The sequence below is a fragment of the Oncorhynchus clarkii genome, chromosome 18 (assembly GCF_045791955.1).
Source record: "Oncorhynchus clarkii lewisi isolate Uvic-CL-2024 chromosome 18, UVic_Ocla_1.0, whole genome shotgun sequence".
Taxonomy (NCBI): domain Eukaryota; kingdom Metazoa; phylum Chordata; class Actinopteri; order Salmoniformes; family Salmonidae; genus Oncorhynchus; species Oncorhynchus clarkii.
The window spans coordinates 11,665,300-11,681,537 of NC_092164.1; the positions used below are offsets into that span (position 1 = coordinate 11,665,300).

At 44.1% G+C, this 16,238-nt stretch overlaps 2 protein-coding genes across 2 annotated transcripts; both read left to right on the top strand.

Annotated features, from left to right (window-relative positions):
- Positions 1-437: 437 nt before the first annotated feature.
- Positions 438-3,540, top strand: LOC139372989 (protein CREG1-like). Its single transcript, XM_071112903.1, has 4 exons — positions 438-826; positions 1,649-1,768; positions 1,878-2,078; positions 2,408-3,540. The coding sequence occupies exons 1-3, from the start codon at positions 533-535 to the stop codon at positions 2,076-2,078; spliced, it is 615 nt and encodes a 204-aa protein (XP_070969004.1). The 5' UTR covers positions 438-532; the 3' UTR covers positions 2,408-3,540.
- A 413-nt stretch (positions 3,541-3,953) lies between these two features.
- On the top strand, positions 3,954-16,238 carry LOC139372991 (T-cell surface glycoprotein CD3 zeta chain-like). Its single transcript, XM_071112908.1, has 7 exons — positions 3,954-4,202; positions 14,458-14,558; positions 14,688-14,735; positions 14,826-14,900; positions 15,005-15,034; positions 15,131-15,220; positions 15,531-16,238. The coding sequence occupies exons 1-7, from the start codon at positions 4,142-4,144 to the stop codon at positions 15,594-15,596; spliced, it is 471 nt and encodes a 156-aa protein (XP_070969009.1). The 5' UTR covers positions 3,954-4,141; the 3' UTR covers positions 15,597-16,238.

Sequence of the window (16,238 nt, forward strand, 5' to 3'; positions counted from 1 at the left end):
TTGATGTTGTAAGTTCTGTTCAAGATCAAACATTTGTGACCAACTATATTCATTGTGTTTGTCTCGTCGAAAGCATACTACTGCTGCTGCAGTCAGCCAACAATGACTTGCAATTTGCTGAAATTACTGCTGGCCTGTTGCTGCCTGTGCACGAGCTGAGCGCCTGCTGGTGACGTCACTCACAATGCACTTTTGCAGTCAGGCACGTGTGTTGTGACAGAGGAAATCGGATTTGTGTCATTTAGAGGGAAAATGCATTTTAGCGTTTGAGTCACTTTTCAAAAGTTGCTAAAAGTTCAAAATACATTTTTAAAAGTAGCTACATTTGTGGCTAGGTGCTGGTTGAAAAAAAATTGCCAGGGTACTCTGAAAAGTTGCTAAATCTAGCAACAAAATTGCTAAATTGGTATCACTGCGCCCAGTTGTAAAGTCACATGACACACGTCCCTGATCACGTGACCGCAGCGTACAAAACACTCATCGTTCCTTTCTTTCTACTTGTGTTTACGACGTTCTTATACCTCAGTGGTTTATGGAGGAGATGGAATTCAACATGAACACATTGCTGGCAGCAGGGCTTCTACTGCTTTTCGCTATGCCCGGAGAACTTTACAGAATCCCTCCGCACGAGGAAGTCGCCAGGATGGCTAGATTCGTCGCCAACCAGTGCAACTGGGCTTCCATGGCCACAATATCGACCCATGAGCCAGTGCAAGGACAACCCTTCTCCAATGCGTTCTCTACCAGTGACGGACCAGTTGGGTCTGGGACTGGGGTGCCCTACATGTACCTCACCACTATGGAGATCTCTGTCCAGGATTTAAAGGTGGGTAGGACAATATTTCTGTCAATTGCAACGTAGGAAAGGTATGGATCACTGGTGCCAACAATGTCAAGACAATACAATAACGTAAAGTCGATGACAGATAAGGTTATTATTTGCATTATGTCACCTACTGCAAGGAAAAAGTCCTTGTTCCATTTGTAGTTGACACTTTATTTCCATTTAGAGCCATGACTGAAAGTTGTTAAATTATGCAACTCATTGGCCTATCATGAGTCAGTTGCTTTTGGGGAGTGACACAGCAATTTTTTTGTAATGACGTCATATTTCAGTCTTATGTTGACTGTGGCAATGAATTGACAGCTCCTAGTCTGACCCAGCCAGCACCATGTATGCCAGTGTAACGGATGTGAAACGCTAGCTTAAGTTAGCGGTGGTGCGCGCTAAAGTGTTTCAATCGGTGACGTCACTTGCTCTGACAGTATACACACACACACACACCTTGAAGTAGTACTTCCCCTTGCTCTGCAAGGGCCGCGGCTTTTGTGGAGCGATGGGTGACTGTTGTTGATGTGTGCAGAGGGTCCCTGGTTCACGCCCGGGTATGGGCGAGGGGATGGTCTAAAGTTATACTGTTACACCAGTTTGACACACTCTTTGGGCTCAATTCAGTCAGATCACCATTAGCCAACATCCGCATGAACTTTGTTAGAGCTGTATTATTCACAAGCGGCTCCTGGCATATACCTAAAGCCATAGGCTAAACTTTTGACCTTTTCTCTAATAAATATGTGTGACGCCATTCAAAAGGGATGTGCTGAAGAGTAAGGAGATACTGACTGACTGACTGACTGTGTGTTTCAGGTGAACCCCCAGGCTTCCTTGTCCATGTCCCTGGCCCAGACAGACTTCTGTAAGAACCAAGGATACGACCCTCAGGATCCCCTTTGTGCCCACATCATCTTCTCTGGCTCTGTGCTGGAGGTGAGGGTTAATGACAGACACTCACACACACACAATCAGTCTCACTCACTTGCACAGTGTTTATCTTCATGAATCCTCACTGTTCTGTTTACCTGTATGTTTCTGACAGATTAACGGTACAGAGGCCACCTTTGCCAAGAAAGCCCTGTTCAGTCGCCACCCTGAGATGGTCGACTGGCCCACCGACCACAACTGGTTCTTTGCCAAGATGAACATCACCAAGGTGTGGGTTCTGGACTACTTTGGAGGGGTAAAGACAGTCACACCAGAAGACTACTTCAAGGCTACACCCTACAAGAGACACCACTGAGTGAGTAGCTATTGATGCTTTTCTCTTGCCTCTGAGGCCCTGTCCAGAAACAACCCCTAGCCTCTGACACTGGATCAGTGACTAGGGGTTTCACTGCCTCGTGCAAATAATCTTAGGATGCACTTTTGTGGAGTGCACCTCTGAAACAGAGCCTGATTGGTCAGATGTCATGGAGTTTGATCAATGTGTCATCGATATGGTTTATTGTCAGGAATGAAAGTGATGAATAGCACTAGGTGCACGTGACAAAAATGTACTGAGTCACTGTTTTAGTTTACAGTGGCTTCAGAACAGCTGACCGTTGTATTTCTGTCTTGTGATTCTTTTAGGAGGATACCACAGCCAGTTTGATGAGGAGGAATCCTAAGTGTTTCATAGTGAGCTAGAGGGCAGGGGAGGATGGACCCAATATTTGGAACAATTAAGACTTTTTTTATTTTCTTCGCCCAACTCAATTTGCTCAATAATGGTCATTTGCTGAATTCCAAATAATGTAATATCTACTGGGGTGTCTGTGGGGGAAGGGGATGGTTTGGAATTCAGCGTTTCTCTCATATGCTTCCAATTGAAATGTATGGCTATAGGGATGGATCTCTGTGTGTAATTGTGGGTTATACCCTTTAGGAAGCTCTATTGTTGTGCAATATAATTATTTTAAGAAGGACTGCCTTTGTTGTTAGGGAGTTCATTTGGCTTTTGTAGTTATAAGAAAGAATTGATGGCATCTCTCCCATGTGAGCAGCCATATGCAGTGTTGTATTTTTACCACAAGAGGGGGAGGTGTGATGCTTGGTACAGACAGAAGCAACTGGCTTGAAGGGTAGTTTGACCAAATGACATATGTTGTTGTAGTAGTATGGAGGTAATTTTTGTTTGTAATGCCATTTGGGGTATGCCAACGAGGGTACCACCACTCTGTTTTTGGACAATGCCACCAATAAGCTGTAGCAAGGTAAACAAACCCACATTCTGGGTTGCAGACACTAGCTCCATAGAATACCTTTTAATGTAGGTATCCATCAAATTAGAATAAGTTGTAATTTGGGTGAACCATTTCTTTAAAGCAGAGGAAAAACATGACGCTCTTGTTGAATTAAATTGTGTGTTATAGTTAGTGGTATGTGTTGATTATGAAGCATTGCACTTGTCATCTACAAATCCATTTCTCATTTTACAAGTAAACCTTTTTTAGTCTAGTCTTCATTTAATCAGTTTGGGTCTAATTCATTTAAATTCAATATCATGCCAAAACATAACTAAATATGACATGCATTTAAAACAAAATATATTCAGTTTTACAACATCACTTCTGATTTTTGCTGGAATTTAAATACTTTGTATATTTTCTACGTGAAATAAGTATTTATATGCTCCTCTATTCTCTATTGATGCTGACACGGTACATATTTTTGTAAACAAAATGATGGATGATTTGTATAAATAAAGCTATATTTTGTATGTACTTTCCTTTGTTCTTGTTAAATGTAATATTTATCTTATTAAATAATCAGGTTGGTTTTCCCATGTAGGATGCAAGTAAGCATGACTGGTCACACTGGGCTACTAAGTAGATGAGTCCAATAGAACTTATAGCACACAGCTCTTCAGTCATTGGGCTACTAAGTAGATGAGTCCAATACAATTGTGTAACACACAGCCCTTCAGTCAAAAACATATTCCTCTCAACATTGACAGGAAGTGCCTCCTCTGAGTAATGAGAAGGAGCCATGTCTTTAGAGTTGAGGATAAGGGAAGTGTAGGCCAGGCTGAGAGAGGCGTGTGTGTCTGTCTTGTGTAACCAGGTGGAGCAACACTAAGCCACTTCCTGTACGCTAAGGCGAGGAGCCGCCAGCGAGTCGAGGCATCACTCCGCCTCAAGCAGCTGCTGTAGGAGGACAACACCACCCCAACACAGAGAGAGAGAGAGACAGGAGAACGAGAGGTTGCCCACAAAACCCATCTTTGGAGGGCCATCATCCCCCAAGGCCCAGGAAGACAGCAGAGAGGAGTGTGGGACGGTTTCTAAGAGAAGGGGCTCGACCGCACCCATCCAGAGAGGAGCGATGGACCCTCGGAAGTGGACGGGAGGCCTGCTGGTCCTGTCTACTGCACTACCCTATGTCGGTAAGACCCCTCCAAACCCTGTTTCTCTTTGACAGGGGTCAGGGATGAGCACAGGTGCAATCGGTGCTCAACCATCCGAAGCCTCCATCAACCTGGTATCATCAAAGAGCTGGTGTAACTCCGTAGTATTTAGCTGAAAGTCTAGTTTACTCATTATAGACCATTATACAGCTGTACAGGCACCCACTCAAATTGAGTCGTACTACCTATGATGCCTGCATGGTGCTTTGAATCCTGGCTGGGTAAAACATGGCTCACTCATGGTGGTGTCCTCTGTTTCTCAACAAGAGGCGGCCATCTTTGATGAAGCAGGAAAAGATAAATGAGGGAGAGCAAAACACAGCGCTGTAGTCATATAGAGGGTTTAATAAACACAAGAGTTCCAGATTATCACACAGGTGTTTAGAACCAGGGCATATTGTTAGAAGAAATGCTAACTTGACCCATATTTAACTTCTTGGCACTGAATGAAGGGACTTTTTACTACCACATTTACTACTCTCTCCATCGTGTCAATGCCCTCACGTTGGTTTGGATTGGCTTTCAAATGTTACGTTACTGTGAAGTGTGTGTGTGTGTGTGTGATCTGTATTGTACACAAGTGAACAGACGGACAGAGACCCGGCTCTGACTGTGAGTTGGGTTTTGATCATGTGGAGAATACAGAGGTGTCTGCTGTCTCCTTCCACTCTGATTGTTGTGTTCTCTCATCAAAGGGGACAGGTTGAAATATTTTTTTTAAACAAGACAATTTAAAACATCTACCTAGATTTGTTAATTCCAGTAAAATTATCATATTCTTGTTCCCTGTTCCAACAGTCATTCTCAAATCCTCACTGTCAGTGGAAGTTACGGTATTGTTGTGTTTAAGAAATAAGGCCTGAAGAGAGTGTAGTGTATGGCCAATATACCATGGTTCAGGGTTGTTCGTTCGCACGACGCAACGCAGAGTGCCTGGATAAAGCCCTTATCCGTGGCATATTGGCCATATACCACAAACCCCAGAGGTACCTTATTGCTGGTATAAACTGGTTAGACATGTAATTAGAACAGTCAAAATAAATGTTTCGTCATACCCGTGGTATACGGTATCAAATACCACGGCTTTCAGCCAATCTGTATTCAGGGCTCGATCCACCCAGTTTATAATATAGTGCAAAGTATGTGGTGCATTACTCTCAATCAATAATATGATTATATTGAAATTAGGGATAGTCTATCTGGACAAATACTGTTTTCATTGTGAGTAGCTATATACCTTACCATTACCTTGTCATTATCACTTAGCTCCGTGTAATGTTCTAGCAGAAAGGGTAATGTAATCCTAGAACACAACCAGTGAAATAAAGGTTATGGTAAGGTTTAGAAAAGGAGGAGAGAGAGCATCATGATTTTACTTTTTCAACTTTTTTTTTCTCTCTCAAAAACAGAGAATGAGGGGTCGCTTGAAGAATATCTAATGCAGAAATATATTTTGGATTGGTTCACGCTAACAACTAAATTGCTAATGATTACTTCATTTAAAAATATTTATTTCATAATTGTAACTTTCTGATTTTGCAGAGGCAGTGTCGGCGACTTAGGCTAGTCTACAGTATGTGTGACTGTTCGTGTGAGCGCTCGGGCCCCGTTGTCAACCAATTTGTATTTATTAGAGATCCCCCATTAGCTGCTGCCATTAGCTACTCTTCCTGGGGTCCAAACACATTAAGACACTTACATTACACATAAAACAAAAGATAAAACAGTACATCATATAACATTATTACACCAATACATATTTACAATACAAAATGTATAATACCACCATATTACTGTGTGTGTGTGTGTGTGGTGTGCGTTCGTATGCGTGTGAATGACGGTCAATGGTCAACTCTTTATTTAGATAAGCAATTTAAAAATCTGGAAAGGTTTATGGTTACTGTACTATGTGTTTAAATAATGGTGGGTTCTTTTGGACAATATACAAGTGTCCTATTCGGACGGTAAAGATGTATAGATTACGATATACTGCCTTACTGGACAAGTCCTCTTACACGCTTATTAGAGAACGTGTCAGTGTTGTCAATAGCTTCTCCACTTTGCGCTTTATGATTTGCTCATTGTGTTTGCATTAGAGAAACAATCAATGTATTTCCACCTCTCCATTTCATTTTCAGTCAGCGGTTCTCTCCTTTCTGCCAGTTGGCTGTGCCATTTTGGGGAAGCTTTGTTTTTGAACCCGTCATAGAACAGTGTTTGGTGTGAGATACATTACTGTAACCATGACAAGGTTGGGGTTCTCTCTCACTCATATCCCACTGAGACAGAGAACCATGTAGGAGGGCCTTCTGTTTCCGCTCTCAACAACAGCGTTTGAAAGCTGATACTACCAGTTACACTATTAACTAATTAAATGACAAAGGCAGGTCCATAAAATCTGAAATGACATGTAGTGATATTTATTTAATCACAGTGAGCAACTTTTGGGGTTTAAGATGCAGTTTATGTAAAATTACTAATGTGTTGATTTGCAGAATTTGTATTTAAAAAAATGCAATGGTCTATTCAAAATGTTTTAATGCAATTCATCCAGCTAAATTGCACCCTTAATATTGGCCTGCGTGTTAAACTAAACGATGCTGTCATTGCTCAACAGGCTCTAAAGACTGATCAACAATCTCTGAAAAAGAAACATGTTTTTTTTTACTACTCAAATCATCTGCTTATGTAATTGAAACATAAACAGTCTGTCTTCAGAGGCAAAAGCTGAATGGAAATGTCTTCACGTCTTCAAAAAGAGTTTTCCGTGGGTGAAATCACATCACTCAATGACGGTACATCAAAGTTGCTGAGTGTCACTTTTTTTAAACAAGGATTTTAACACACCTACTTGTTTCTCTCTTTCCAACAAACTTCTACCGAGAAATGATAGATGTTGATGTCACCACACTGCAAAATAATCTATCAAAACAAAGATTTCAGTCAGTTTCCTTTTAGGAGACCAGTAGATCGGTGGTATGTTCCATCAACACGGTCACTGGCAGTACATGGCGCTAAAGTTGGCAATAAAAGACCTCAGCAGCAAACTCTTTAACAACAATTAAAAAGCTTGTAACCTTTGACCTTTACATTCAAATTGTCACCGTTTACCTGTGGCCACTGCACTGGTCAGGCCTGAGATGGACTAGACTGAGGCTACTATTCAATCAAACACACAATCCTTGTTTTATGGGTGGGCTATTTCAAAATGAACTCTTCCCCTTGCTGTAATAATCAATGTTGGATTCACATACTCAGTGAAAAACAGGCTAGGTTCCCACACAACGTAGACAAATTCCAATATTTCTGTTTAAAATATTTTTTCTTGCAAATTCACATGCATACATTCACACACTCAAAATTGTGCAATATGTTATACAACTGGACTCTGTAGCGTCTCAGGGTTTGAGACACGAACTCTGACCGCAATGCAGAGAGAGAGAGACAGATATGTTCTTGTAGCGATGCAGCTGTTTCTTAAAAATAGTTATTAGGAAACAACCTGCGGAGCTCATGTCAGGTCTGATACACCCGCCCCCCACCACACAACCTACAGAGCTCATCATGTCAGGTCTGATACACCCGCCCCCCCACCACCCGTATCCATGCCCCCCCCCAGCCTCTCACTGACAGCTTCACACTCAAAGCTTCCTGTGTCAGATAATATCACTTCACGATGATCTGCGATCTAGGACTTGACCGTAATCATACCTCACGTTTCATGGTGCTGGGGTTAATCACATTACATTTAATTTCCTGTCAGTAGGCCTCTTACAGGACATGTGGTTTCTCCATAGCCCTGTAGTTCAGTTTGGAGTGTGGGTGTACTTGACCCTAACTTAACGTGCACAACATGTAATCAGGGTTAACCTTCACTAGAACTTGTTCACATGTAAATGTGTTGCACAGTGGAAGTATTGCACAATATGGTGCTATAAAGCATCACATTTGAGTATGAAGTGATGAAGAACGCAGATCCATTTTTTTTATGTCAACGTTAACGTGATGAACTATCTGGAGCAAGTACTTTGAAGTGGAGACAAAGTATTGCTGTTCCTGCCACATGTGTTTGGCCCTTTCTGCAGAGGCCCCTGAGGAGGCTTTAACCACACTAAGGTTTACCTGTGGTGGGAAGGGACTGTCTGTGAGGCGACCACAGCCACGATCATGGCAGTGCTAGTGATAGTGGAAACGTCTCCTTCCTAGGTCAAAAGACAAAAAGTTACTGAAAACAAATCGATTGTTTACTGAATGACCTCATTGTAAATGTTGTTTTGTGGTATGTACACATTAAAAGGTGCTACAAACACAGAACAAAGGCTGTTCATTTAGTCAATCACTCACTCAATGTCCAATTCCGCTCAGTAAACTGTAGGCCATCTGTCGTTAAACATCAGAATCATCTTTTATTCCTACACATGCCCAGAATATGACTTGGTGCTGCTAGCAATTAACAATATAGGGAGAGAAACAGAATTTACACAAACTGCTCTAATCATTCAGATTCGCTTTAGCCAACATCTGCACAGCGGTCGTTTCGGCGGTGCCGGAGGTAGGACTGCGTTAGAAGCTGTCAAATCCACAAGCAGCTCCTGGCATTATACCTAAAGCGGACATTGCCATTGGCTGCACGGAGTGGCATGAACAGAAATCCCATGCAGCCTTGTTTCTAAGTCAGAACAGTGGAATGTGAGATGTGATCTACACCTCCATTATGATGATAGAAACTATTTGGTTGAATGTTTTTCAATGTGAGCGTCATTATTTCTATACAGCCTCCACTTTCTCCTTCTGAACTTCTAACGCCAGTGGGACAGTGTGGCTTCGTGACAATGATCGCAAGAGCAGCTGCTCGCCGATTTGCGCTAGCGCAGTTCCACCTCCTTCGACAACGGCAAAACATCCGCTATGCGGGTGTCTGCTATCGCCAGTTAACCCTTGATCTGATTGAAGCCAGAGTTTACATACATTATACAAAAAAGTCAAGTGAATACAGTTGATGCGGTGTGCAACGCTGTGCACCGTGCCTCAGTCTCTACCGTTTACACTGAGTGTACAAAACATTAGGAACACCTGCTCTTTCCATGACAGACTGACCAGGTGAAGCTGGGATCCCTTATTGATGTCACCAGTTAAATCCACTTCAATCAGTGTAGATGAAGGGGAGGAGACAGGTTAAAGAAGGATTTTTAAGCCTTGAGAGAATTGAGACATGGATTGTGTCTGTGTGCCATTCAGAATGTGAATGGGCAAGACAAAACAGTTAAGTGGCTTTGAACGGGGTATGGTAGTAGGTGCCAGGAGCACCGGTTTGTGTCAAGAACTTCAACGCTGCTGGGTTTTTCATGCTCAACAGTTTACCGTGTGTATCAAGAATGGAGTCAACATGGGCCAGCACCCCTGTGGAACACTTTCGACATGCCCCAACGATTTGAGGCTGTTCTGAGAGCAAAATGTGGTGCAATTCAATATTGGGAAGGTGTTTCTAATATTTGTACACTCAGTGTATATTATGTTGACCTAAGACTGCAGGAACAATCCCACACAGGACCTGTAGGACTTTGTTTTAAGGGTCAGGGTGCAACTTTATGCTTCTGATTCCACACTTTCAACAGCTCTGCCTCCGTCCCACATTCAACAGCTCTGCCTCCGTCACACTTTCAACAGCTCTGCCTCTGTCTCACTTTCAATAGCTCTGCCTCCGTCCCACTTTCAACAGCTCTGCCTCCGTCCCACTTTCAATAGCTCTGCCTCCGTCACACTTTCAACAGCTCTGCCTCCGTCCCACTTTCTGAGGGTAAACGACAGAACAGACAAACGGTCAGGGAGGATGAAGGAAATACATTTTAAATGGAAATAACTTTGACATTGTGATGCTGTAGTCTTTACACAGAGCAGACCTCAATGAAACAATTCACAAATGACCATACAATCTAGCTGTGTTCTATAGCTGTTGCTGTAGGTTTTATTATTTGCACAATTAATTAAATACATTTTTTGGATTCTGAAAGGCAAGTAAAACCAGCCGAATGTTCAATTCTGAACTCAATCATCAAGCTGCAAACATTTTGAATTGAGTATATATTTTAGTCTCCTTGGATAAACGCATTCACCAAATGACTACATTATTACTTGATTAGACTAAGAAAGCATTTCCTGTTGTAGTGTTTCGATGAGGCCCCTCTTACAAGGTCCTAACAGGGTCGTCTTCATTAGCGCACACCTTAGCAAAACATTTTGCAACAGGAAACGAAAACAAATGTTAATTATAGGACAATTTCAGGTGGCCCCTCCGTGTTTGTCTGTTTTCTTCCGTCCAGGTACCTAATGAATACGACCCAGCACCAGTCTGCTACTGGAGCCCTGACCCTGTCTTCTATGAGTCACATCCTGTGTTCTGCCATGGCTTTTAGTGCAGGTGACATGAGGCGAAGAACCATTTTCTTTTAGGCTGGTTCAACAACCCTGGTGGTACAGTGCTGCTAATGCAGCCGGACAAGTGCACCAGACCACATATCCTCCCTCTCTCATTCACTGACTGACACATGTAGACTACTGCATATCCTTCCTCTCTCATTCACTGACTGACACATGTAGACTACTGCACAGCCTCCTCTCTCATCCACTGACTGACACATGTAGACTACTGCATATCCTCCCCCTCTCATTCACTGACTGACACATGTAGACTACTGCATATCCTCCCTCTCTCATTCACTGACTGACACATGTAGACTACTGCATATCCTCCCTCTCTCATTCAGTGACTGACACATGTAGACTACTGCTCAGCCTCCTCTCTCATTCACTGACTGACACATGTAGACTACTGCATATCCTCACTCTCTCATTCCTGACTGACACATGTAGACTACTGCGTATCCTCCCTCTCTCATTCACTGACTGACACATGTAGACTACTGCACAGCCTCCTCTCTCATTCACTGACTGACACATGTAGACTACTGCTCAGCCTCCTCTCTCATTCACTGACTGACACATGTAGACTACTGCATATCCTCCCTCTCTCATTCACTGACTGACACATGTAGACTACTGCACAGCCTCCTCTCTCATTCACTGACTGACACATAGACTACTGCACAGCCTCCTCTCATTCACTGACTGACACATAGACTACTGCACAGCCTCCTCTCTCATTCACTGACTGACACATGTAGACTACTGCACAGCCTCCTCTCATTCACTGACTGACACATAGACTACTGCACAGCCTCCTCTCATTCACTGACTGACACATAGACTACTGCACAGCCTCCTCTCATTCACTGACTGACACATATAGACTACTGCATATCCTCCCTCTCTCATTCACTGACTGACACATGTAGACTACTGCATATCCTCCCTCTCTCATTCACTGACTGACACATGTAGACCCCTACATATCCTCCCTCTCTCATTCACTGACTGACACATGTAGACTACTGCATATCCTCCCTCTCTCATTCACTGACTGACACATGTAGACCACTACATATCCTCCCTCTCTCATTCACTGACTGACACATGTAGACTACTGCTCAGCCTCCTCTCTCATTCACTGACTGACACATCTAGACTACTGCACAGCCTCCTCTCTCATTCACTGACTGACACATGTAGACCACTACATATCCTCCCTCTCTCATTCACTGACTGACACATGTAGACTACTGCTCAGCCTCCTCTCTCATTCACTGACTGACACATGTAGACTACTGCTCAGCCTCCTCTCTCATTCACTGACTGACACATGTAGACTACTGCACAGCCTCCTCTCTCATTCACTGACTGACACATCTAGACTACTGCACAGCCTCCCTCTCTCATTCACTGACTGACACATGTAGACTACTGCACAGCCTCCTCTCTCATTCACTGACTGACACATATAGACCACTGCATATCCTCCCTCTCTCATTCACTGACTGACACATATAGACCACTGCATATCCTCCCTCTCTCATTCACTGACTGACACATGTAGACTACTGCACAGCCTCCTCTCTCATTCACTGACTGACACATGTAGACTACTGCTCAGCCTCCTCTCTCATTCACTGACTGACACATGTAGACCACTACATATCCTCCCTCTCTCATTCACTGACTGACACATGTAGACTACTGCTCAGCCTCCTCTCTCATTCACTGACTGACACATATAGACCACTACATATCCTCCCTCTCTCATTCACTGACTGACACATGTAGACTACTGCTCAGCCTCCTCTCTCATTCACTGACTGGCACATGTAGACTACTGCCCAGCCTCCTCTCATTCACTGACTGACACAGACTACTGCACAGCCTCCTCTCTCATTCACTGACTGACACATGTAGACTACTGCACAGCCTCCTCTCATTCACTGACTGACACATGTAGACTACTGCACAGCCTCCTCTCTCATCCATTGACTGACACATGTAGACTACTGCTCCGCCTCCTCTCTCATTCACTGACTGACACATGTAGACTACTGCTCCGCCTCCTCTCTCATTCCTGACTGACACATATAGACTACTGCATATCCTCCCTCTCTCATTCCTGACTGACACATGTAGACTACTGCTCCGCCTCCTCTCTCATTCACTGACTGACACATGTAGACTACTGCACAGCCTCCTCTCTCATCCACTGCAGGTGCAAGCGGACAGCAGATTGCAGTAGAAAACATCTCCACATCTACAAATACATGTATTATTACTAAACAGTAAGGGCTCTGTGCATGCAGACAGTTACCTGGAGGTCACATGATCATCCAGACACACAGATCAGGAAAAAAGGACAATTGTGAACTTTTCTGAATGCGGAAACACACACACACTTGCCTCTGTATTCACCGTGCTGAAGGTCTCCTATTGTCCCTCTGAAGGTATACTCAGTTCAAGGCCAGGTGTTCCTAATGTTTGGTATACTCAGTGTATACTGTATACACTTCTTAAGAGCTTACTGACCACAGTGTTTGTGTCTCAGCCAACCTGAAGCTTGACCACAGTGTTTTAGTGTCTCAGCCATCTTGAGGCCTGACCACAGTGTTTCAGTGTCTCAGCCATCCCGAGGCCTGACCACAGTGTTTCAGTGTCTCAGCCATCCCGAGGCCTGACCACAGTGTTTCAGTGTCTCAGCCATCCCGAGGCCTGACCACAGTGTTTCAGTGTCTCAGCCATCCCGAGGCCTGACCACAGTGTCTCAGCCATCCCGAGGCCTGACCACAGTGTCTCAGCCATCCCGAGGCCTGACCACAGTGTCTCAGCCATCCCGAGGCCTGACCACAGTGTCTCAGCCATCCCGAGGCCTGACCACAGTGTCTCAGCCATCCCGAGGCCTGACCACAGTGTCTCAGCCATCCCGAGGCCTGACCACAGTGTCTCAGCCATCCCGAGGCCTGACCACAGTGCCTCAGCCATCCCGAGGCCTGACCACAGTGCCTCAGCCATCCCGAGGCCTGACCACAGTGTCTCAGCCATCCCGAGGCCTGACCACAGTGTCTCAGCCATCCCGAGGCCTGACCACAGTGTCTCAGCCATCCCGAGGCCTGACCACAGTGTCTCAGCCATCCCGAGGTCTGACCACAGTGTCTCAGCCATCCCGAGGCCTGACCACAGTGTTTCATCTGCTTCTGTAATCCTGACTGCGTCCTTATCGTCAGTCTCTCTCTTGAAGGGAGGCCAAACTTTTTCTAGATCAGATATGTCCTAGTGGAAATGACAGATAAGGAGGGGGGAGGGTGTATTTTGCAGTCCATGGACCGATACCTATCGTTTGGATGTGGCTGATTTGGTCTCTAAGCTTTAATCAGTCCTAGTACAAAGTAAGTTGGAAATAGGTCTTTGCCATATATGTAACAGAAACACACACCTGGGGCTCACATAGGCAGTTATACCACCTCAGACTCAGAACGTGTTGCAGCTGAGGAAACCACTGAGCTAGATACAGCTCCACTCACCCCCACCACAAAAAGGCTTAGAGTCACAGCAACCACACTGAGCCTGACTGTCATATGACTGTCTTCCTGAGACGCACAGAGAGAGAGAGAAGTGAAAAAGTTAACAAACTGTTTCTGTTCAATGTGTGTGAGAAAGTGAGTGCACATAGAGACATACACACTCTCGCACACACGCCTACTTCCATTCACCTTCCTGACATAATCTTTCTACCAGTGAGGGGTGGGTTTTACCGGGGGTGTTTGTGTGTGTGTTCTCATTAATGTCAACCTCTCCCCTGCAGAAGCGATGACCCCATTGTACGACCCTAAACTCTGCTACATTCTGGACGGCTTCCTCCTGCTCTATGGTCTCGTCATCACTGGACTGTTGCTCAGAGAGAAAGTGAGTCCAAGTTTATACACCACTATATGGGTAGATGCAGATTAACCTCTGACTGGATTTACGGGTACCAGTTTTATTAAGACCAGTTATTGTCTCAACATATTTGGCTGATCTCTCTCTGTTTTGTAGTTCTTCAAGTCCAGGGGCAAGATATTGGAGGATGACGATATCTACACTGTGAGTAGTCGTGTGTGTGTGTGTGTGTGTGTGGGGGGGGGGGGGGGGGTTGTGTTGTTGATCCTGGAACACTGTCCCTGTGTTTTTTAGGATCTGAAACCAACGGAGGGGAGCGGTTATGGACGAATAAACAGAAAAGATCCAGAGAGTGCAACGGCACGCGATGTAAGTGTGTGTGGATCTATATGTCATGTAGAAGAATGAGATTCGTATTACCCCAATCATGCATCAAAAGCCTGATTCTGTGTACCTTGTTACATTATTCACAGAATCGCAGGAATAATGACGACACGTACACGGTAAGTGCATTACCCAACATGCAGTATCATTTCATGTTAGTTTAGATATTATAACAGATATGGATGTTTCTCATAACTCACTGTTTCCCTCCGCAGTCCCTTAAAAAATCAACAGACGACACGTACAGGGAGATCGCTGTGAAGGACAAGCAGCGCCGCAGGAACAAGAACGACCAGGTGTACCAGGTGTGTAGTTGAAGTTTATTTGTGGGATGCACAGGATACACATGGTTCACACAGTCCAATGAAACGCTTACTTGCACGTTCCCTATTGACCACGCCCCACCGCTGAAACCAATCAATTAACAAGGCCCGAATACACAAACAACAGCCCTTTCACTATTAGTTTCTCTCTGAGGGGACAGTGGTAGGGAAGTAGATGAGAGGGAAGGAAGTGTGCAGTGAGAGGTTTGGAACAAAGTGGATGAGGCAAGGGTTTAGTCAGAGATTTGGTATCAATCCTAGTTGACTGTGTCCCCCTCCATCTCTCTATCAGGGTTTGAGTGCCGCCACCAAGGATACCTATGACTCTCTCCAGATGCAGCCTCTCCCTCCTCGCTAACAGAAACATCATGGAGGATCACGCCTCGTCCAGCGGTCTCTCCTGTTTGCCTTTCTATCTGCAACCAGTATACTGCTACAGCGTTGTTGTATGCAACAGTTCCATATCCCTCTTCTCAAATCATTTTAAATTAGTGAATAGTTAGTTATTTACCCACCAACATCTAATAATCACTGGTATCTAGAACAGTCCTTGTTGTGTAAAAAGTATGTTTGCAGTTGTGTTACTCCCTTTTTATCTTTCAGGCTTTTGTTGGAAAATCTGTAGACTTTTGCACCAGTAACAATTTCATAACTGTCTTAATATATGAACTTGATTATATTTTATCACTATTTTATGACTTTAGCTCGTCTCTTCTCCCCATACACCCCCAGTCTGTAACCTTTGACCTTGAAACTCATTCTACCAACCCTTCCTCATTGGCTACTGCTTTTCTAGTTTATACCTGGAGTAATGTAATTAAAGAATAAATATGTAGGTTGTTATTTTGCATACAGTGTACAGTGTAAACTTTCCCCTCATGTTTATAAGAAATAATGTGCCTCAGCACTATAATAAAGCCATTACAAAGACCTGATTATCAGGTTTGTCCTTTTCTTCTGCAGAGAGACACAATGGCAACAATGTTACTACTTTTAATGA